Consider the following 22739-nt stretch of genomic DNA (forward strand, 5'->3'; position numbering starts at 1 on the left):
TCAAATAATATGAGTTTGAAATATCAAAGGTTTGCATTATCAGGTTGCAATTATATAGGAATTAGCAAATATTTATATTTTGGCAACGACTCATAATTTCTTCTTAGTTTTAATTTTAAAACTCGCCTGTTCATGATCATGGCGTTACACTGGTGAAGAACTCTAACACTTTTTTCTTAAAAGAATTGAGTCTTTGTCACAAACTATGATTTTCTAATCTCTATATCTTTGTAATCCAATGCCGTAGACCTTTGATATTTCATACTATGAATTATGTTAGATGAAAAAATCAAGTTTAAAATATTAAAGGTTTACACCATCAGGTGCAAAAAATATAGGTATTAGAAAATCAGAGTTTGTTACAAAGACTCAATTCCTTTTTTTAAATTTCTGACATAATATTCATAATGTAGTGAACAAAATGTAAGGGTTAGAAAGTGTTCAACAGGAAACAGGGAAAACTGCTGAAAAAAGTTTGACCAACATTTTTATGTTTGTATTCTTTGGAGATAAAAACAGGTTCTTTAATGAGGAAAACCGTTTACCTCAAATTAGTCTACCAATGAGAATATTTTTATTTTCTTCATTTTATCTTTTTTCTTTATTTTTAAAGTTTGAATAATATTCCCCTTTAAATTTAAAATTGTGAGATTCATGCTGAAGTTAAGATTAATTTAAAAATAAAGTTGGTATCACACCAAAAAGTAAGATGTAGAATTAAAAAAAAAAATATTTTACACTAAAAATATTTTTTTTATGATGATTTAAAACAAGTATTTGATTAGAAGAAGATAATAGCTCCAAAATTCTTCACAATTTTGAATTATAAAGCATTTCTCGTCTGATTAGAGGTTTTAGTTTTCACCGAGTTAATTGTAAACAGTTAGTGTCGGTAAGTGCGTATTCAAGGGAGAGATAGTGTCGGTAAGTGCGTATTAAAGGGGGAGTTAGTGTCGGTAAGTGCGTATTGAAGGGGGAGTTTGTGTCGGTAAGTGCGTATTAAAGGGGGAGTTAGTGTCGATAAGTGCGTATTAAAGGGAGAGTTAGTGTCGGTAAGTGCGTATTCAAGGGAGAGTTAGTGTCGGTAAGTGCGTATTCAAGGGAGAGATAGTGTCGGTAAGTGCGTATTAAAGGGGGAGTTAGTGTCGGTAAGTGCGTATTCAAGGGAGAGATAGTGTCGGTAAGTGCGTATTAAAGGGGGAGTTAGTGTCGGTAAGTGCGTATTCAAGGGGGAGTTAGTGTCGGTAAGTGCGAATTCAAGGGGGAGTTAGTGTCGGTAAGTGCGTATTAAAGGGGGAGTTAGTGTCGGTAAGTGCGTATTCAAGGGGGACTGGAAAAATCTTGGTTCGTATAACTTATTGTTAGATTATGTGTAAGTCCTTCTTCAAAAATCCCCATTTTAAATCCTTAAAACATCTTTTTTAATGCTTTACCAAGTACTAGCTTGGTTCTACCGAGTTACCAAAAATTTGTGGCAAATCGGTCCAGGGGTTTATGAACTATGCTAGGACATCAAAATAAACAATCAAACAGACATACTATTTTACATTTATGGACGAGTCTATATGTGAAATGTGTACATAGTATTGTCATTTATAAGATTTTTATTGGAAATTTAACTAGCAATAATTGGATTTAAAAACAAAAGTGCCAAGAAACATTTAATTTTTTGGTGTTAAAAAAATCTGATGAAATCAGACAACATCTGTATGTGTCTGTCGGTTGTTTTGTGGGTTGAGTATTATATGTTATGTTTACTGCAGAGCATTATTAGTCTCAGATCTCAGATTTGACTGCAGTGTATAATGTATAATGTATATATCAGTACTTTGTCTGTTTGATAAATATATTTTCTTCTATTTATTGTTTATTGATATGAGTCCATTGTTTCTTATGAAGAGTTGAAAATAATTTTCATAAAATGTGTCGTCCATTTAGATAAATGTTGAGGTTTAAATAAAAAAACGGAAGAAAAAATCAGGTACCAAAGTTAATGAAAAGTGAGAAGTCGTTGAACTATGTAGACTTAGCTGAATTGCTTTTCTTTAACCTGAATCGGCGCATAAGGTAGAGATTCAACTACGTATAAGTCGTTCAAACACAACATTAAATTTGGCCCTGGAGCTATAAATAAAAAACTTGATGCACATTTCACATAATTCATAATTGAAGTATTGAAGTTGAGACTTCTGTTTGTAAATCTTAAAAAATGTTTTTGCTGGAACTGTTTAACTGTATGGCATTATTTCTCCATTTTACCTTAATTATATTATTTAAAAAAAGAAAAAGGAATTGCTTCTCGTCGCTGAGTTTTGTTGATTGTATTATGCGTGAGTGAACGGGAAAATATTTGGTTTGGTTTTATTTCTTAGTTTTAACCAAGGTTCCACCGAAGACGACACAATGCCGCACTCTCTTCCAGAGCATCATCCCTTCCTCTTCCTCACTCATCTAGATTCAAATTCAATTTATCTTAAATTTTATAAACAGTGGTCCTCAGAAACTTTTTTAATACAACAACGATATTTGGGCTAAATATTTTGTTTAATACAGTTTAACTGAGTACTTATAGGACACATCGAAGGAATTTAGAAAATGTTGTTTTCTAAATCTACTGATAATGGAATTATTTAGTTTTCCAATTGAATACTTATATGGAGGTCTTTAAAACTGTTCCCGCATATTGCATGCCTATTTATTTATTTTTATAATTACACTGAGAGTTTGGGATGAAATTATGAAACCCATCGAAAACGACATTTTATAAATTCTTTAGATGCCTCCGATGTTCTGGGTTAAACTTTACAATCACTGTAAAGTGTACCATGAAAAGTTTTGACAAGAATAACGAAAATGAAGGAAATATTTTTAGAATAATTTTAAAACTATAATTTGTTTTTTACTTTCAGCGCATTAAAGGCTTTTCTAAAGTCCAAAAATAACGTAACTTCAATCCAAGTAATCCTTATTTTATAGACTGCCATTTCGAATTCGCAGACAAATTGCACAGAATAAGGTTTAAAGATCACCGTTGTAAATGGGACATGTCACTCTAAAAATCGGACATGGTCCTCTAAAAATAGGACATGTCACTCTAAAATGAGAACAAGTCACTCTAAAGAAAGAAGATCATTTGAAATAACGACTTCACTTTACAGTCACATTAATAAAATAAAACCATTTCTAATTATAAAGCTATTAGACAAAGTGCATATTTTAGTATTTAGCCAGCGGTGATTTATTTAATTACTTTCTGTACACTTTGCTTCCCTTTTATCCTCTGGATAGCTTGGACAATATTTTTTGTCAATCATTAGTTTTCTTTAAATATTTAATTCTGTGATATTTTGTGATATCTTATTCTGCGTTCTTCAACATATTTAAAGATATATGATTTTTATGTTTGAATCCAATAAACGTCAAAACGGCTATATTGACCAAGCCTTTTTTGCGGCAACTTTCAAGGCTCAGGGAAGATTTGTGGCCAGTCAAAATTTAAAATATTTGTCTCAAAATAATTTAGATTTTTAAAAACTTTCAAAATTCCCCATAAAAAAAACTGAAAAATCTGCCAAATTTACTAAAATGTATCGATGAAGAAAAAGATAGATTTAACAGCTACACTTTTTACAATAAAAAAGGGCCTCAAGCCAAGTATTACAAAAATCGGAAGAAAAATATTTTAAAAAACCAATATTTTTCCGTATTAAACATTGAGATTGTATGTTAATCCTTTCAGCGTAATCAATTATTAATTACACTGATTTATTTTCCTTTCTAATACTGAGTAGTTTTTACTAAATAAATTACTCTGTAAAGAATAAAATGTTTGCTGCATATGACGAGATGATAAGAAAACAAGATCCTGAAGGATTCAGGACAATATATCTGGGTTAAGGAATAAAACAAAGGCCATGAGTTCTTAAGTAGAAAGGAAATGTGCATTCGAAAAAATTCAGGCCGCAACTTTTTTATTTTTATGTAAAAAACAGAGGGGGCGGTCGGGATACTCGCGGATTTCACAGTTCGATCCTTGTTTCAGTAATCTGTGACAATCGATCACCATTTGAAAAATTAAAAATATTTTTTTGCTTTTTCTCTTTATAATTCTTTTTGTTGTGGGTCGATGTGTTTTAAATGAAAAACTAAAGAAGGAAAACTCGCAAGTTTTAAAATTGTTGAATTATTGACGAAAACGCGATTGAACTTTAAAAATGATGCATTAGCTTAATTGGGATGGGCCTTATGACACGACGTCTTAATCTATTACAGTGGGGCTCATAAAACTAGGGAAACGGAAAACGACTGTAAGTATGATTTTAATGAACATTAATTGGGCAAACAGAACCATTTTATTTTATTTCTAAACTACTATTCCAAGGGTTTGCTTTATGTCAACCTGATATGCACATAAGGTTCCTTAAATTTCAGCTATGTTTATATTCCACGGTTTTATGGATCCCACTCTAGTTGAATTCGTTTGAGTCCAAGGGTTCAAAAGTTCCAAACTTACCTGCTGTACTTGGTGTTCACCAATTTTATTTCTAAAATTGGTTGGTAGACTGTTTTTCATATGCCCTGCACCAGGTTGAAAGGCGTGGCTAGGTTTACCCGCCCCTGGGAGATAGGCAGGTCGAGGTTCGCCAGAACGATGAAGAAAGGCGGAGCTAGATGGACCCACCCCGTTGTTGTCGGTGGTGAACAGATCATTCTCAGCACTCATAGGTCCATTCGAACTGAAATATTAAAATCACTCAACAATCTACAGTCTACAGTCTACAATTTACAATTTACAATCTACAATCTACAATCTACAATCTACAATCTACAATCTACAGTCTACAGTCTACAATCTACAATCTACAATCTACAGTCTACAGTCTACAATCTACAATCTACAATATACAATCTACAATCTACAATCTACAATCTACAAACTACAATCTACAATCTACAGTCTACAGTCTACAATCTACAATCTACAGTCTACAGTCTACAATCTACAATCTACAGTCTACAGTCTACAGTCTACAGTCTACAATCTACAATCTACAATCTACAATCCACAGTCTACAATATACAATATATAATATACAATAAACAATATAAATATATAAAATAAAATATATAATGTACAATATACCACACACAATATATAATATACAATTTACATACAATCATGCAATCTATAGCAATCTACATTATCGCGTGGTCAGGTTTTTTTAAATGATCTTGTTTTTCTCATTGTATTTATATCAAAATTATTGTTTGTTTTACTGGACCTTGATTGGTTGATGTACTTTCTATTCCGGAACTGCTATAGAATAGGTCTGATTTTGTGTGACAAATATCTACATTGATAATATTAGAATCTTACAAACCCTTTCATCAATCTGTACAGTGGTAACCAGAAAACAGTGGAATGAGTGTCGTCTTTTAATTTTAATTCTATGAAAGGATGTTCTTTTTAACAGATTTATTTACCATGGTCATTGAGAATTGTTTAAAGATATATGTCAGAAAACAAATTAAAAATCCTTGCCAACATTTCTAGTGACATTTACAGAAAACTGTAGAACAGGAATACGACATCAAATGCACTTCTGAAATGCATTTGATGTTGTTTAAAGCAATTAGCTTTACTTGAAAGTTATTAAATTACTTATTAAGTAAAATGGGTTTGTTTATATTGTACAATTGCTGAGTCTCATGTTCAGTGCGCTATTAAAAATCATAACTTGAGTTTAAAAGTCGACTTCCTATTCCAGTGTTTTCTGGTTATCACTGTATAGAAGGGACTATACACGAAATTACAGGTGACACTCAATGCAAATGTTCGATTGACTAATGTACCCTTGAAACCTTTACCCTTCATCGAGTAGGAAGATCTCTCTGTTTAAATATATCGAAACGCGTTAGAAGTCCTCTAAAACGCGGCGAGTACGCTGTGTACAGAGTAACCTCAACGCACTTTAAGAACGTAGCTATTAATATTTCTCAAATATATAACAGCCTGCAAACTAAGTTCTTAGCAATTAAAACATTTCATCAGTCCATGGTGTGAATCGTGGATTCTCCTCTTTAAATGGAAAGTCGTTTGAAATTGCGCTTTAAATCCCTTTAATAAAAAGTTAGAAAGAAGACGGCAATCATTCCATAGGGTTGCCATCCATTACATGCATTAGCAATAATTTTGTTTAGCGCTGAACGAAATGTTTTTTTGTTTTGTTTTGTGATGTTGATTGCTGGAGCGAGCAAAATACGTTTGTTTTATCACTGTAGATTATATTAATAGAAAGATCTGAAGCTTGATGGAACTGTGTACTAAAAGCAACCATCTTTAGAACAAGAAGATGACAAATACTCGAAGGGACAGTGGTCGTAATTTCAACTGACACACATTTACAGAATGGTATTTTTGTTTCGCAACGATACCAATTCTGATCATCGGTGACGGATCCATCCCAAGTTTTTTAATTGAAAAATTTAATGCCGGGGAACAGTGTACACTAAAAGTGTGCAGTGTCAACTCCGTACTAATGGCGTCACATGGTTCCCGAACCAAAATTCCCAGAGTTCCAAAAATATGACGTCAAAAAATTGAATGAAAATTTTCTGTGATTCCGAGAAAATGGATAATAATATTTTTTTAATATTAAACAGCTTGCATGCAAAGTTATTCACAATTTTGAGTATTTCTTCAGTTAAAACTCGGAAATATAAGGAAATTTTTGATCAGAACGAGATAAAAGGACCGTTGTAAATCAGACATGTCACTTCATAAATGAAAGGTTATTTGAAATTACATCTACAGTCCCTTTTGCCAAGATATATCTTAAAGAAAGACTAGTAGGCGGAAGAAATTAAGAGATTGGAAGAATACAGAGATGTATGAAATGTTTGTGTGCCGAGGGAAGGTAATGGAATAGTGCTGCTATCATCATTTGGTTCAATCCCGTAAATTAGAAAACACATTTGTCCGCAGAGCCACAATCTTTCACAGAAATGCCATATTTCATACACAGCTGCCATCTTTCATAGAGCCAACAACGTTTATAGAGCCAACATCGTTGATAATATACCGCTATTTTTATAAGGGGTTTATAAGAGCAGCCATTTTTAGTTCATGCATCCATCTTTAATTCACGGATCATTCTTAAATTTAAGCATCCTTCTTTAGTTCAAGCATCCATCTTTAATTCATGCATCCATCGTTAATTCAAGAATCCATCTTTAATTTAAGCATCCATCTTTAGTTGAAGCATCCATTCATGCATCAATTTTAAACCCATGCATTCGTCTTTAATTTAAGAATCCATCCTTAATTCAAGCAGCCATCTGTAATTCATCCTTCCATCTTTAATTCATCCTTCCATCTTTAATTCATGCATCCATATTTAATTCAGGATTCCATCTTTAATTCATGCATCCGTCTTTAATTTAAAAATCCATCCTTAATTCAAGCAGCCATCTTTAATTCATGCATCCATCTTTAATTCAGGCTTCCATCTTTAATTAATGCATCCGTCGTTAATTTAAGAATCCATCCTTAATTCAAGCAGCAATTTTTAATTCATGCATCCATCTTGAATTAATGCATTCGTCTTTGATTTAAGAAGCCATCTTTAATTTAAGCAGCCATCTTCAATTCAAGCATTCATCTTTAATTAATTCATCCGTCTTTAATTCAAGCCAAGTGGAATTTATTCGCAAATTACACTTTTTATCGCCCTTTTTTAAATGTTTAAACTCTCCTCCTGACATATGCATGCATAGACCTATATATATCTTTATGATGAGATATAAAGGCAAACCATTCTTTGTGAAATATACAAAAACGTTCTTGCATAGTCGGATGCAAACTCCTGCTATAGATGTGCTCACAACAGTATGCAAAAACAATCTGTAGAATTCGCAGAGAAATGCAATATTTGCAATGTTATGAATCTTCTGAGAAAATATTGAGAAAATAAATGAAGGGTGTGAGGGGGTTGGGTCCGATTTTTCCGTCCTTGGTTTTAAGAAACCTTTTTCTTTTTCTTCAAAACTTATATCCCACACTGTTGGAGGTTTATTGAGGTGTTTATGAATAGATGAGGGTGATAAACGTATATTATAAATATATTTATATATTACATATACATATTAGAGGGTTTAGCAGGATACTTGGAACTGCTTTGTATTGAATATCAAGTATAAATATTTACTCAATATCAGAGTTGATATGCTACCACTAATCACAGTTTTGGTAGAATATTATATATATAGAATACATTTTTCTTGCATTCAAGGACTGATATTTGAAAAAAAGATTCTTGTATCTTAGTTTCTTGCATATTTTCGTATCTTAGTTTCCAATAGATCCTTGTATTTTAGTTTCCTAAGGGTTCTTGTATCTTAGTTTTAAAATGGCCCTTGTATTTTAGTTTCCAATAAATTCTTGTATCATATAGTTGCCAATATATTCTTGTATCTTAGTTTCCAATATATTCTTGTATTTTAATTTCCGACAGACCCTTGTATCAAAGTTTCCAAAAGATCCTTCACTCTTATGTTTCCAAAAGATCCTTCACTCTTATGTTTCCAAAACTCTTGGGGTGGGGTGGCTAGTGTGTAACACCAGTTCTCGTTAGATCACTTGTCCACAGGCAGTAACAGGATTGGTATCCAGACTGGTGTTCACGGGTTTGATTCTCGCACTCCACACAAATCTGTGGTTTCAAAATCATCTGAAGTCAACATCTGAATGTAGGAGGACAGAGGCGCGGCTGTCAACATCTCTCGCAGCGAAAGGGTGCATCTTTCTACTCAACAAAAAGAAGCTTGAAATGGATTGATCCAAGTGAATGATGATGAAGAGAGGAAAGATTGACAAGCAGGGAGAGTCTATGGTTGCCAGCTATAGGTACCTGGGGGTATCCATCCGGGCTTACAAATGATTTGGAGCAAAAAGTGTGATGTTTCCTATCTGTGTGGCACCCGGGCCTCATTCCACTATATCAGAAGAATTCCTGCACTCTATTATTCTCAGGCCTAAGAAGCAGCTGGAATCTTGTCAGCCCTCTTCTCAGTATTAAATATGCGTGGATGGATGAATGTGCTGTCAGATTACAACCTCTGGCAGATCAATATAAACCCATACAACACCAAACTTTCGCATTAGAAAATTCCGAGATTCGATTGTAACTACTAGGGTTTCCAACGCAAGTTGATTTTAGCCCTGCAAACTCCTAAAAATTCCGCGCAATTCGATAACAGTTACGGGCAACGGAATTGCAATTGGAAAACCTAGTAACAACCCGATCATGTCCTGGGGACAAAAAACATCTCTTTTAAAAAAAGTTTTCAAAGGATTCTTCACTCGTAGTATCTTTAAGAATTAGTTTCCTGTTTAAATTGCAGAAACTTCTTGTTTTTACGGTTTTAATCATTCCTGTAAATGATTAAACAGATTTAAAAGAGTTCGGAGAAAAACTTCTATTTTATAAATTCTTGGTTTGTGTTATTTTCTAATTCTCTGGTGAACATTCCTGCAGCAGTATTTGGGACTAATATTAACCAGACTATGCAATCCTTGCCAACCAACTCATCCAGACAAGTTAATTGGTTTCAGGACAAATACTCCTTTACAAATATACATCATTAAGATTAATCACATGGGCTTAATGTGATACAGGACACAAGGATCTGTAGGAACTAATATGCAATAAACTTCATCAACTAAATTTGAAGTATTTTTTAGAAACTAAGATAGATAGATTTTAAGAAATTAAAGGATCTTTTGGAAACTAAGATACAAGGATCTTTTGGAAACTATGATACAAGGATCTTTTGGAAACTAAGATACAAGGATCTTTTGGAAACTATGATACAAGGATCTTTTGAAAACTAAGAACAAAGGATCTTTCAGAAAGTAAGGTACAATTGAGGATCTTTTGGAACTTAAATACAAAGATCTTTTGAATACTTAGAAACAAAAACTTTTTTTAAAATATGATATGTATCTGTTGGAAACTAAGATACACGGATCTTTTGAAACTAAGGTACACTTTTTTTGGAGATCTTTTGACTGCAACAAATTTACCTGACTATATCTGGTACAGTTTTGAGTGCACTTGTGATCGGTAGAGGCAGATTTCTATTTGAGCTTACAGTGGTAGTACAAGGTTGGAGCAGGGTACCTCCAGTATTTTGAGACTCACCGGGCTGGGTAGGATGACCGGGTTGGATAGGATGACCGGGCTGGGTAGGATCACTGGGCTGGGCAGAATGACCGAGTTGAAATGGCTGACTGGGTCGGGCTTGTTGGATGCGATGGCCGGATTGGAGACCGGGATTGGTGGATTGACCAATTTGGTTTGGATGACCGGGTTGGTTGGGATGAAAGAGATGTTCTAGATAACCCTCTTGTGTTTGCTGGCCCGTTGGATTAGAATGAATGGCTGGGTTAGGTTGACCGTGTTGTGTTGAATGACCGGGTTGTGTTGATTGAGCAGGTTGTCTTGAATCCTGGAGGTTTGATGATGTGTGGGTGGGTCCTAAACCAATATTTGAATTAGACCAATACATATTTATCAAACTGGAGATTATTGAACCCTGAAGATGTATCAAATACATCAAGTAGCTGAAGAAAGGGGGGGGGCGATGTCTCTTTAAAATAAATAAAACATTTTAAGGAAATATCAACGTAATTTGACCTATTAACAATAGTACCCTTTATAAACCTATATAAAATCAGCAATATATTGAAATTAACGTCGTTTTTTCTACCTTGAATGAAAAGTGTTAAATTCTGATAACTTCATCTATCATACGCAACTTTAAAGTGAACCCATGATTAAAGATAATCAATTTTCAAAAAGAAAAACATGCTTGAGAGCACATGATTATTTCCAAAACACGCGTAAAATAGAACTAATAAAAGAATGAAAACAGGTCCAAAATCCAAATATTACATATTACATCGAAAAGAAAAGGTATTAGTTTATTCATATTCACATATAATCAAGTTTATTGTAACAGTCAGCAATATGGACCATTATAAAACAGAATAATAATATTTTTACATTGTTGTAACTTTATTTGATTATATGTTAACTATTATCCCTGTTTTACATTATCTTTCATCTCTGTATATAGTTTGTATCTAGCATCCTGTATCATTGGATCTCTATATCCTTGTATCCCCCTGTATCCCTGCATTCCCCCTGTATCCCTGCTTCCTTATATCCCTATATCCCTGTATCCCTGTATCACTGTATTCCTATATCCCTGTACCCCTGTATCCCTGTATCATTGTATCCCTGTATCTATGCATCCATGTATCCCTGTATCCATGTATCCCTGTATCCCTATATCATTGTTTCCCTGTATCCCTGTATCCCTGTATCCTTGTATCCCTATATCACTGTATCCCTGTATCCCTGTATCCCTATATCCCTGTATCCCTGTATCCCTGTATCCCTATATCACTGTATCCCTGTGTCCCTATATCTCTGTATCCCTGTATCCTTGTATCCCTATATCTCTGTATCCCTGTATCCCTGTATCCCTGTATCCCTGTATCCCTATATCCCTATATCACTGTATCCGTGTATCCCTATATCACTGTATCCCTGTATCCCTGTATCCTTGTACCCCTATATCACTGTATCTCTGTATCCCTGTATCCCTATATCTCTGTATCCCTATATCTCTGTATCCATGTATCCCTATATCACTGTATCCCTGTATCCCTGTATCCTTGTACCCCTATATCACTGTATCTCTGTATCCCTGTATCCCTATATCCCTGTGTACCTATATCTCTGTATCCATGTATCCCTGTATCCCTGTATCCCTGTATCCCTGTATCCCAGTATCCCTGTATCCTTGTACCCCTATATCACTGTATCCCTGTATCCCTGTATCTCCTACCTACTCCTGATGTAAATGTTGTCTGAGAACCGGAAGATGGAGCTGATAACTCTCCACATTTACTAAAATTAGTATATTCATGAATACAGTGGATGTATTGTATAGAGGAGTCTCTTATTAGCATATTCTTAAGCACAGAGGGTGTTTTTTATAGAGGAATCTCTTATTAGTATATTCTTAAACACAGCCGATTATTATATTATTACATGTATTATATTCAACCAAACTTAAAATCAGGGTTCAATGAAAACTTTTAATTTAAAAAACTAGAAAGTTCGTATCAGTTTTAATTAGAAAGCTACAAGAAACTTTTATATTTTAAATTTCGGCCATTTTTTAGTTAAATTAGAGTTTGCCACAAACTCTAATTTTCTAATCCCTATATCGTTCCAACCTGATAGCGTAAATCTTCAAACTTAGACATATTGAACAAATAAAATTCATAGTTTGAAATATGAAATTTTAAATATACAATTTTGGTTGAGATAAAAACAACAAATCATTTTTATTTTATTATTTACCTTGTATTTAAATCTGGCTTTCCCTTCTCGGTGGATATTCCACTAGATGTTGTCCCTATATTTTGTCCATTTTGTTCATTTTTTCCATTTTTTCCATTTTGTCCGTTTTGTCCTTTTTGTTCATTTTGTCTAATGTCCGCGGAAAGATCGTTAGGTTGGTCCTCGGTTTCAAAAGAAGCATCATAATGACCCTCAGTAACTACAGAGGAATCTACAAATAGTTTTCAATATATTTAAAGAACAAACAAAAAAAGATTAAAGAGATTGTAGACTTCAAGTGGCCCTTAATTTTTCGACTGGCATGTCCGATTCACAACGATACACTTTAAATCATTGACTAATCAAGGTTAATTATATATTAGCCATGAAGCATTTGTAAATGTTAAAAGCTTCGTCTGTAAACTGATGTTTAATAATTAAAAGTATACAGGGAGAGTCACGTGAAATTACGTAAACAAAATAAGGAATAAAAAACAATAAAAAAACATACAAAAGAAAGTATTGAAAGAGAAATAATAATAGAAATAAGCATGCATAAATTGAAAGTATTTCGAAAGAATAATTTTTTTTTAAATCTGTTGAAAAAGAAATAGAAAAAAAATAACCACTTAAAATTTTTTCAATGTTGATTGGGAGATTATTTAAACGTGAAGAATATTGAAGACTATTGCCTATACTATGTTGTTGAACCCTGTCATGATTAAAACCTGACAATATTCTCATTTTATTAAGGGTTGATTCTTTGAACAGGAACTAGAAATCTAGAAGATCATTCTTATCGGAATATTTTCTTAGCATCGGAGGGTGTTTCCAGGTTTCATCTGAGATCCTCCTCCTTTCATTGGAAACCTTTTGATTTTCATTGAAGACCCTGTGCCTTTCATTTTAATGCGTTTACAGCTTTTTAAAACTTTTTTATTTAATGGATGGAAAAACTGCGTCTCCAATAAAACACAAAATGCGGTTGTAATCCGATAATAATGATTTCTTCCAGACATGAAAACATTAATTTTGAATTTTGAAATCTTAGAAATTAGGATTCAATGAAATGAGAACATTCCCGTATCTGCCTGGGAAACTGCTCAAGTTTGGCATCTTCATCGAGTCCATGGAGTCCGTGAAGGTGTACTGGGTTGGGTAGGCGGTCCTGGAGCTGGAGTATCCGGTCTGCATCATAGACTGGGGGTAGGAGGAGGTCCCCAGCTCCGGGTCCAGGTTCAGGTTTCTCAAGGAGTCCCGAGCACTGGTCACAACAATCTCCATTCCATTTGGTCCCAACCCAGCCGCTAATTCTGCCAAACTAGGAGGACGAGAGGAGAACCTGAGGATTAAAATAGGTTCACAGATTTTTAGGTCGGCATTAAGGTACTTTATACTTCTTTTCATGTGAACCCTCATTTTAAGAGTGATATGCCCGATTTCCAATAAAGTATCATTTAAACATTTATCTGTTCTATAACGGGAAAGATATTGTTAATTTTCATTTTAAAGGGACTGTAAAGGAAAAATGAAAGGGGGTATAGGCTCAAATGTTCCTTTAAGTCTAATTCTTTATGGTTGACCCTGTATTCATAGTGAAAAGTCAAATAAGGAAAACATTGTGCACTCCATTCATTTCTTTATTATTGTAAGACCATTGTAATAAATATGATTAACATTTCTTATAATAAAAATAAAAATATTAGATATATTGCAGAATCGTTTATCAAAACTAATATAATGGAACTTTTTATTCGATTTAATCATCATTTTTATTCAACTTGGAGAAAAAGGCTATTTTTAGGTTTTAAAATTAAAGATTTTTTTGTGTTGGCAATTGTTCTATTGTTTTTATTTCAGTTAAATGACATATAATTTTACTGTAGGCTCTATACTTTCCATCAGAAGAATAGAAACTCTGAACTCCTGGGATAAACATTTCAGCTCGTTAGAAAATCAAACAAAGTCTGATTGAGCCAATAAAAGAAATATTTAACTTGATTTGCTGATGACACCTGCAAGGATTTAAACATTTAATACTCATATCTCAGAACTTTTCTAGTAACAATTTTGGTTTTTATATGTTGCCTTTTAAGCCGCTATTTGTCCTGCAATCAATACTGACTGCAATCTGAATCCTCAACCTTATGAATGATGAGACAGAATATATCAAACTTATATTATTTGATCCAACAGAAATCATAGTTTGAAATATTAAATGTCTACCACATTGGGTTGCAAAAAAATTCAGATTTTTGTGACAAAGAAGAAGAACATTGATATGAAATGACGTATGCAAAATAGCGATTACATCTGAATCCTCAACCTTATGAACCTTGAAATAAATGATTAGATTGACTGATCGCTTGTTGTAATATGATGGACCTCTTGAAACTTTTTTGGCACACACTGTTATGTTTAGTGAAGGGACACCTTCTAGATTAACGATCTAATTAATCTGGACACGTGAAGTGAGACCCATAAAACTGTGGAATAGGAAGAAGACTGTTAGACTCAAGAAGTTATGATTTCTTATAGTCCAATGTAGATGGAGCACTACACTTCAGTTAATTATAAAGCTACCTTTCAACAACACCAAATAGACATAAAACTACTAATATGTCGTCTGACTATTCCATAGTTTTATGGGTTCCCCTGTACAGTTATAATAATTTCTACCTTGAGTCTGAAAGTCCAGGAACTTCAGGAATGATCGATAGTTTTCTCTGAGGTGATGAGGGGTTACGAGGAGATCCACCTGGAGCCGGAGATGGTACCTCTTCTCCTCTATCTCCTCCTCCTACTCCTCCTCTTCCTACTCCTAGATCTCCGTTCCGTAAAAACCCTAGATAAGAGTTTGTTTTTAGTTTATATACAGTGCTATTCTAAATGAACCAAAATCGTTTATAATTGCTTAAAGACTTAAACGGAGTGACCGGCAGTTGAACTGAGAATGTAGTATTGTGAAGAAATCTTTTTTAAAGGATTAATTTGAGACATATAAAACGTTTTAATGATGTAAAATTAATGAGTAAAATCGACTTTCAAAATCATCCATTTGGGTGGTTACGTTTTGAAAATCGGTTTAAAAAAAAAATTATTTAATAACGACGACAAAAAATGTAACCAAATTCTACAGTAAACTAATTAATTTTTTAGGAACAAGTTTAGAAAATAAAAATTAACTCTTATTCAATTGTTAAATTCTGTATTTTCTCATTGATCACAAACATTTTCTGTAGATTTTCTGGAATTTTTATTGAAAAAACGACATTTGAAGAATTTGTAGAAATCTGCAAACAAAGTCGTAAAGAATAAGAAATTCAATAAATAATGAAAAAAAATAATTGATTCTAACATTGATTTATTGACAAATTTCTATCGAGAAATGTGTTCCTAAACATCTAACAAGTTTACTGCAGAATTTTTGATACATCTTTCGCCTTCGTTATTTAATAATTCTTAAAAGATCGATTCTCAAAACTTAACTACCAAAATGAATGATTTTTAACATCGATTTTGCGCTCAAACTCAGTAATTATCATCATTAAAACGTTTTTTAAGTCTCAAAAGAATCCTAAAAATTTCTCCACAAACCACAGTCCTTCATTCTTAGTTCAACTACCATACATTGCCGGTCACTCCCTATAAAAGTCGCCTTTGACCTAAGAAAGAGTTTGCGGCATTATTTGACACCTAATGTTAGCATTAGTTACAATAATATAATAATCCCATAAAACCGTTGTCCTGGCATTTCCAAAATGTGGTCTGCATTCTTTTGTACTTTCTAATTACCAGAGATATGAATGATTTTGTTGAGAATTAGACAATTTCATAGTTTTATTTGATAAATTGAAAAATTGTAGTTTAAAAGAGAGTGTTCGCGAAAAAGGGGGTTATAAGGCTTTTAACAATTTTCTCCTTATAGACGCAACAGATAGAAGTAAGATTAGTAGCGATCAAAAGCGATTAGTTTTCGCCGTAAGCCTATACCCCCTTTCATTTTTCGCGAACACTCCCTTTAAGAGCACAAAAAAAGCCAGACCACGGGCCTGGTTAAAAGTTCTAGGTTCAGAGAGTTGAATATAATGCTATACACTAACTAAGTTTTTATTATAGAAGTCAACCAACTTTTTTAATACTTTTAAACCGAGCAAAGAACATTCCTGTGGTTCTACCGAGTTCCCCAATCAAAATTTGAGGCAAATAAAAAATTCTATTTTAAATATATGACGCAGAAACTTTTTTCTGCGCTACTTTGATAATATTTTTACGGGGACACTTTAAATACCTATAGATCTTTATTTCTGCATATTACAATGTTAGATTAAAAATAAATTTGAGTTGTCATGAAACATATAATTCCTCTATACCAAACTTGATAGTGTAATAATATTACCTTGCTGGGTTATTAATGATTAAAGGGACTGTAAGCTTAATTATAAGTATCCTTCCATGCAAAGATGGCCATGCGTGATTCACAACGAAAAACTTGAAACCTTTACTTGGAACTAATATGGAAAATAGTGTCGTTTTTCTAGGCTTAAAAGTGTTTAATTCTGAAAATATATGTATGTTTTACTGCAGTAGAACTGCGCAAGTCATTTTTGAAGAGAAACGACGATCGAAAAGAATCACTTTTCAAGATTATAAATATAGTTATCTAATTCTTTCTTGATTAGACAAATCTTTTAAGAGTACCGTTGTGAATCGGGCATTGCCATCTTTGCATGGAGGATCACTTAAAATCTTGTTTACAGCCACTTTCAGAATTAATTAACAGAGAGAAAAATAAAGCTAGTTTAGTTAATAGTTCAACGAAAGTATTTAAACTAGCGGCTTACCAGGGTAAACTCTTTCTATTTATAAATTATCATCTCCATTTTAATAAATGTTTTTAGGTTGGAATATGGACTTTCCCTTCCCCCCTCCTTGAACCCGGCTCAGAACTCGATTTATTTAATGTTTGGGAACAATTGGAGCTGTGCAAAATGCAGTTCTTTAATAGGTAATATTTCAACCCAGGATATAATTCTTATTCTTCTCATGTTTAAGATGGAAAAATATGAAGACTATTTCTCTTCAGTTATTGATTTTTAACATTTTTATTTCACACGGTTTACTTTAACGCAAATCTATTTTTTTGTGACGTAACTTCAAGTGACCCATTAAAACTTTAATTGATTATTAAAACAATAGATCAGATAAAAGTTAAAAGGTACCGTTGTGAATCGAGCATAGCCCTCTTTAAAAGGAGGGTACTTTGAAATTACAACGACAGTCAGTTTAATTGCTATTTCTATTATCATTTCAAATGATCTTAAAATCGCTGTGCTCTACAAAAAAACTACGTAATATTTATTTATTTAAGAAATTGAAATAATAATATTGGAATTTGAAGAAAAAACTCTTAAATCTAAATATTTCTTGGAAAATTTTCAGAAATAATTTGATTTTCTGAAAAACAAAGGAATTGAGTCTTTGTCACAAACTCTGATTTTCTAATCACTATATCTTTGGAACCAAATGTTGTAGACCTTAGGTATTTCAAACTAAGAATTCTGTTAGATCAAAAAATCTGAGTTTGAAATATCAAAGGTTTAAAACATCGGGTTCTAAAGATATTGAGGTTTAAATATTTGATTTTGTTCCTAAGACCCAATTCCTTTACCAAAATGGAAATATCTGTAAATGCAAGTTGCAGCGTATTGTTAGACAAAATACTTTCAACAGATAAATGCGTTCAAAAAATTATGTCTGGATTTAGTTTTCAATCGTTGAAAACAGTGCGCGTTTGCGCATGCACAATTTACACAGTTTTCAGCTTCTAAAAGAAAATTGGAGTATACGATCTTAAATTAAAAACTCTATATTTCTCTCTCTGTGCAGATTCTACGTTAAAAAAATCATGTCCAGATTTATTTTTCAATGGCAAAAATTCACAAATTGTTTAGCTTCTAAAGGAATATAAAGTATAAGTTTTATTCCAAACACACAGTTTCGGAAGATATTCATGAATGTAACTAGATTTAAATTAAATACGCGCAAATGCACTGATTTAAAAACGACTTTGTAAAAAATATATTAATGGTGTAAACAGTGCGCATTTGCGATCGCACAAACTCACACAGTTGTCAGCTTCTAGAAGAAAAGTAAAGTATACAGTCTTATCCCAAACACACACTTTTGTGAGATATTCCTGGAATATATTTCTGTAAGCGCAGATGCACTAAACAGTCGGCAGTGATATTCAATTTTTTAAAGGAATATATTTAATAAATGAACATTTTGCTGAATATATGAGACCAAGTTTGTAACTTATTAGGATTCAATTTTAAAAATGTTCACATCTACTTATTAGCTACGCACACACCTCAACTCGATAACCGATATTTTTTTTATTATTTTGGGACAGGAAACATCTATGTAATGTTGCAAGATATAGGGATAAGAAAATTACCAACTCTGATTTTCTGATTCTTTGCATCCCAATGTCATGGACATTTGATATTTCTAACTATGAATTCTGTAAGATCAAAAAATCAAAATTTTAAATATCAAAGGTTAACAATCTCAGGTTGTAAAAATGTAGAGATTAAAAAATTAGAGATCTGGTGATTAATCAATTAACCTCTGGCGTGCATAAACCTTTATTACGTCTATTATGACAACTTTATATATAGATTATATAAAGTTGTCATCTCTGTTTGGGTGTCTGTTTGTGTGTTTGTCCGATCATAACTCAGGAACCTCTGGACCGATTTGCCTCAAATTTTGATTGGGCATCTCGAGAGACCCAAGAGAATGTTCTGAGTTTGGTTTTAAGATTCTTAGTTGATTGGGTTTTCTTAAATAGGAAAAAATCAGTTTCCCGGTATCATTGTTCAAGTGCGGGTAAACGATGGGACAGCGCTGGGTACACAAACTATTACTTTATAAAAAAAAACTTAGTGTATTTTCACCGCCCCCCCCCCACAAAAAAAACTACCACATATTTGGTTTTGCAAATCTAAAAACGAAAAGCATAAGCAAAATAAGCAAGTATATAAAACCTAATATGATAAGAGTTTTACTAAAGTTTTTATCTCCCCTCCTCCCCTACCTACAGGATGCAAGATGGCTGGTTTAGATTCAGCAGAAGAAATAAAAGTTAAAAGTTAGTTTAAACTAAAATAATAAACAATAACATAAAACAACCCAACATCGTACAATGATACAATAAAAATATATTAGCATACAATGGGATAAAGGAATTGTGAATTTGCAAATAAACTATTAAAAAAAAACTATTGCAAATTATAAAATCATAATTAACATTTTTGAGGTAAAAATAAGACCAAATTGACTCTTTGCCAAAAACTCTAATTTTCTAATCCTGGTATCTTTGCAACCCAATGTCGTAGACCTTATAGATATCTCAAGCTATGAACTAAACAAATAACTTGGGTTTGAAACGTCAAAGGTTTACACCATCAGGTTAAAAATATATAGGGATTTACAAATTTAAGTTTGTGGCAAAGACTCAAATTCTTTATCTCACAATTATCATGATTAGTCAGTTAAAACATTATATAAAAAAGATGACCAAATATAATAAAAAATATCCTCGAAAACTTTTACAAATAATTAAATCCTGACCATTACAGTTCCCTTGCCAAATCTATTAATGTTATTACAAAGATTCTTTGTAACTAGCAATAAAGAATTTTTACAGGGTGTCTTTATAAAATATAACATCATTCTAACTAAAAAGTACGCATTTTTTAGAATCCTGAATCTATCTAAAGTGACTTGGGGTTTTATGCAGCAAAGACAATAAATTAAATAGACAGAATTTATCTCTTCCTTATTTACTCTTAATAACCCGTTGTGAAATGTGTCTTTAAATTACTTCAACAATCCCTGTAATAAACTCAGGTTTTGGATAAAACATTTAAAAAACTTACCTTGAGGTAGTTTTCCTGTTAAACTGAATTCATCGAATGCGAAGGATGTTGGTATGATGGATGAAGAAGGAAGATAGTTTGTTCCCAGGATGGATGATGGATGAAGGTAGGATGGATGAGAGGAGAAGGATGACAAGGATTTAGCCAGTATCTCCTGGTGACTAGGAGACCAGGGATCAGAACTGTATCCTCTCCAACCTAGGATAGTATTTTACAGGTTTTATTGGCGAAAGGGAGGAAGGGGAGGGAGAGGGAACTATAAGGATCTGGAGAACCTGTTTGGGATTGGAGGAGCTGGAGGAGCTGAAGGAGATGGAAGAGCTGGCAGAACTGGAAAAACTGGAAGAGCTGGAAAAGCTGGAAGAGCTGGAAGAGTTAGAAAAGAGTTGGAGGAGCCGAAGGAGCTGGAGGAGAAGAACGAGTTGGAAAAGTTAAGGAAGAGCTGGAGGGGATGTACTAGCTGGAGGAGCTGAAGGAGATAGAAAATCTTTAGGAGTTCGAGGGGATAAACTAGCTGGAAGAGATGGAGTGGATAAACTAGTTGGAGAAGATGAAAGGGATAAACTAGCTGGAGAAGATGAAGGGGATAACTAGTTGGAGGAGCTGGAGGGGATAAACTAGCTGGAGAAGATGGAGGGGATAAACTAGCTGGAGAAGATGAAGGGGATAAACTAGCTGGAGAAGATGAAGGGGATAAACTAGCTGGAGAAGATGAAGGGGATAAACTAGCTGGAGAAGATGNAAAGGATGAGACTGTAAAGACGACTTGAAACTGCTCAAATATGACGATCCCAAGTTTAGATTAGGTCTTCTGCCTTAACTGTGGTTTTAAAATGGCTTATTTAATATTTTGGCAAAGAGAGAAAAAAGTTTATAGTTGCGGGCAGGAATCATTAATCTAATTAAACAGATGGTTTAAATTCCGTACAGTCGTCTCTGACGTCTCCTCTACTGTGGCTAACCCTGCAGATAAAAAAGCAACGATGAACTGACCTACTGAAGATTGAATATGATTTGTTCTCTGCTCCGTTGCTAAACCTCGTCTAGTCTCCCTAGTTTCCTTCTCCTCAAGACAGTGAAGATATTCTACTATATGGCTCGGGTTCGGACAACTAGTTCATATAATATCATGATTTTCATAAACTTTACAAACCTACAAAGTGGTTTCAATGACAGATACAAAACATGCATATTATTATAATTGTTATGGATGTTATAATTATACAACTCATCATTATATTATTATTGTTGGGATGGATATAAACAATGTTATGGATATTATTACTGTTATAGATATTATGGATTTTATTGGTGATATAAGAATTATCATCAATGTTATGGATTTTATTGGTGATATGGGAATTGTCATCAATGTTATGGATATTATCATCATTATTATTATGGATATTATCATCATTATTATTATGGATATTATTATCATTATTATTATGGATATTATTATTATTATTAATATGGATATTATTATTCCTATTGTAAGGTAGATTTTCCGGAAGCATCTCACAGAAAAGGGGTTTAAGATCAGGATGAATAGCAAACACTCCCTGTCCAGCCTTACCGTTGCTACATTCATTCACGTAGAATGTAAACAGAAGATAGCTCGCCTAAGCAATTAAATATTAGTGATGGATTAAATAAAATTTTTTTATAAAATGGAAGAAAAAGCAATTTGGGACTTTTTTTTGGTAGAATCAAATTTCCATAATTATAAATTAAAAATATCAATTTTATTTTATAAAAATTATGTTTGTGTTTTAGTAAATAGATAAAAAATATCAGAGATTACTTCCCATTGATTTTTGTGACACTTATTTTCCATTTTTTTGTGACACCCAGTATCAATATTATTTTTGAATAAAAGAAATACTTGTATAAAGACTGAAGTGGGTGGATCTTAGTGCACACATTACTGGACAATAACAATATGCTTCTACTTTAGATTATCTGTAATATTGTCAAACACAGCATAATATAAATGAAACATATTATCAGCAGAAAATGTAAGGATATTCCTGTCCTATTTTATCCGCGTTCTTATAATTTTCGTCATAAATAAAATTTTCTTTTTTCCTTTTTTCAGTGCTTTTAGTTTTTTTCAGCGGATTTAAATTTGTTATACCTTTATCCCCGATGTATCTACACAATACACATGTAATGCATATATATGTAATGTATATTGTATATATGTAGATAAGTAATCATTATGTAGATATATATGTATATATTATAGTATATGAATAAAAATCAATAACGCAATGCACTGAGTTTCTCAAATATTCCACGAGTCGGTTTTTCTTACAATATATTTATATACAAAAGATACAAACTTTAAATCGAACGATACTAAGCGTATTCACAC

At 32.9% G+C, this 22739-nt stretch overlaps 1 protein-coding gene across 1 annotated transcript in view; it reads right to left on the reverse strand.

The window, feature by feature from the left end:
* Nucleotides 1-333: 333 nt before the first annotated feature.
* Nucleotides 334-22739, reverse strand: part of LOC111696724 (uncharacterized) — a 26667-nt gene continuing 4261 nt past the window's right edge. Inside the window, exons 2-12 of the mRNA XM_023466434.1 lie at nt 21851-21984; nt 21356-21474; nt 20363-20560; nt 15096-15261; nt 13508-13758; nt 13109-13144; nt 12438-12648; nt 11917-11978; nt 10085-10538; nt 4514-4736; nt 334-2451 (exon numbers count right to left, since the gene is read on the reverse strand). Coding sequence (XP_023322202.1) covers nt 2362-2451; nt 4514-4736; nt 10085-10538; nt 11917-11978; nt 12438-12648; nt 13109-13144; nt 13508-13758; nt 15096-15261; nt 20363-20560; nt 21356-21474; nt 21851-21984 — 1944 coding nt within the window. The 3' untranslated portion in view covers nt 334-2361. The remainder of the gene's footprint in view (nt 2452-4513; nt 4737-10084; nt 10539-11916; nt 11979-12437; nt 12649-13108; nt 13145-13507; nt 13759-15095; nt 15262-20362; nt 20561-21355; nt 21475-21850; nt 21985-22739) is intronic.

This window comes from Eurytemora carolleeae, unplaced genomic scaffold (assembly GCF_000591075.1).
Source record: "Eurytemora carolleeae unplaced genomic scaffold, Eaff_2.0 scaffold55, whole genome shotgun sequence".
NCBI classification, from domain to species: domain Eukaryota; kingdom Metazoa; phylum Arthropoda; class Copepoda; order Calanoida; family Temoridae; genus Eurytemora; species Eurytemora carolleeae.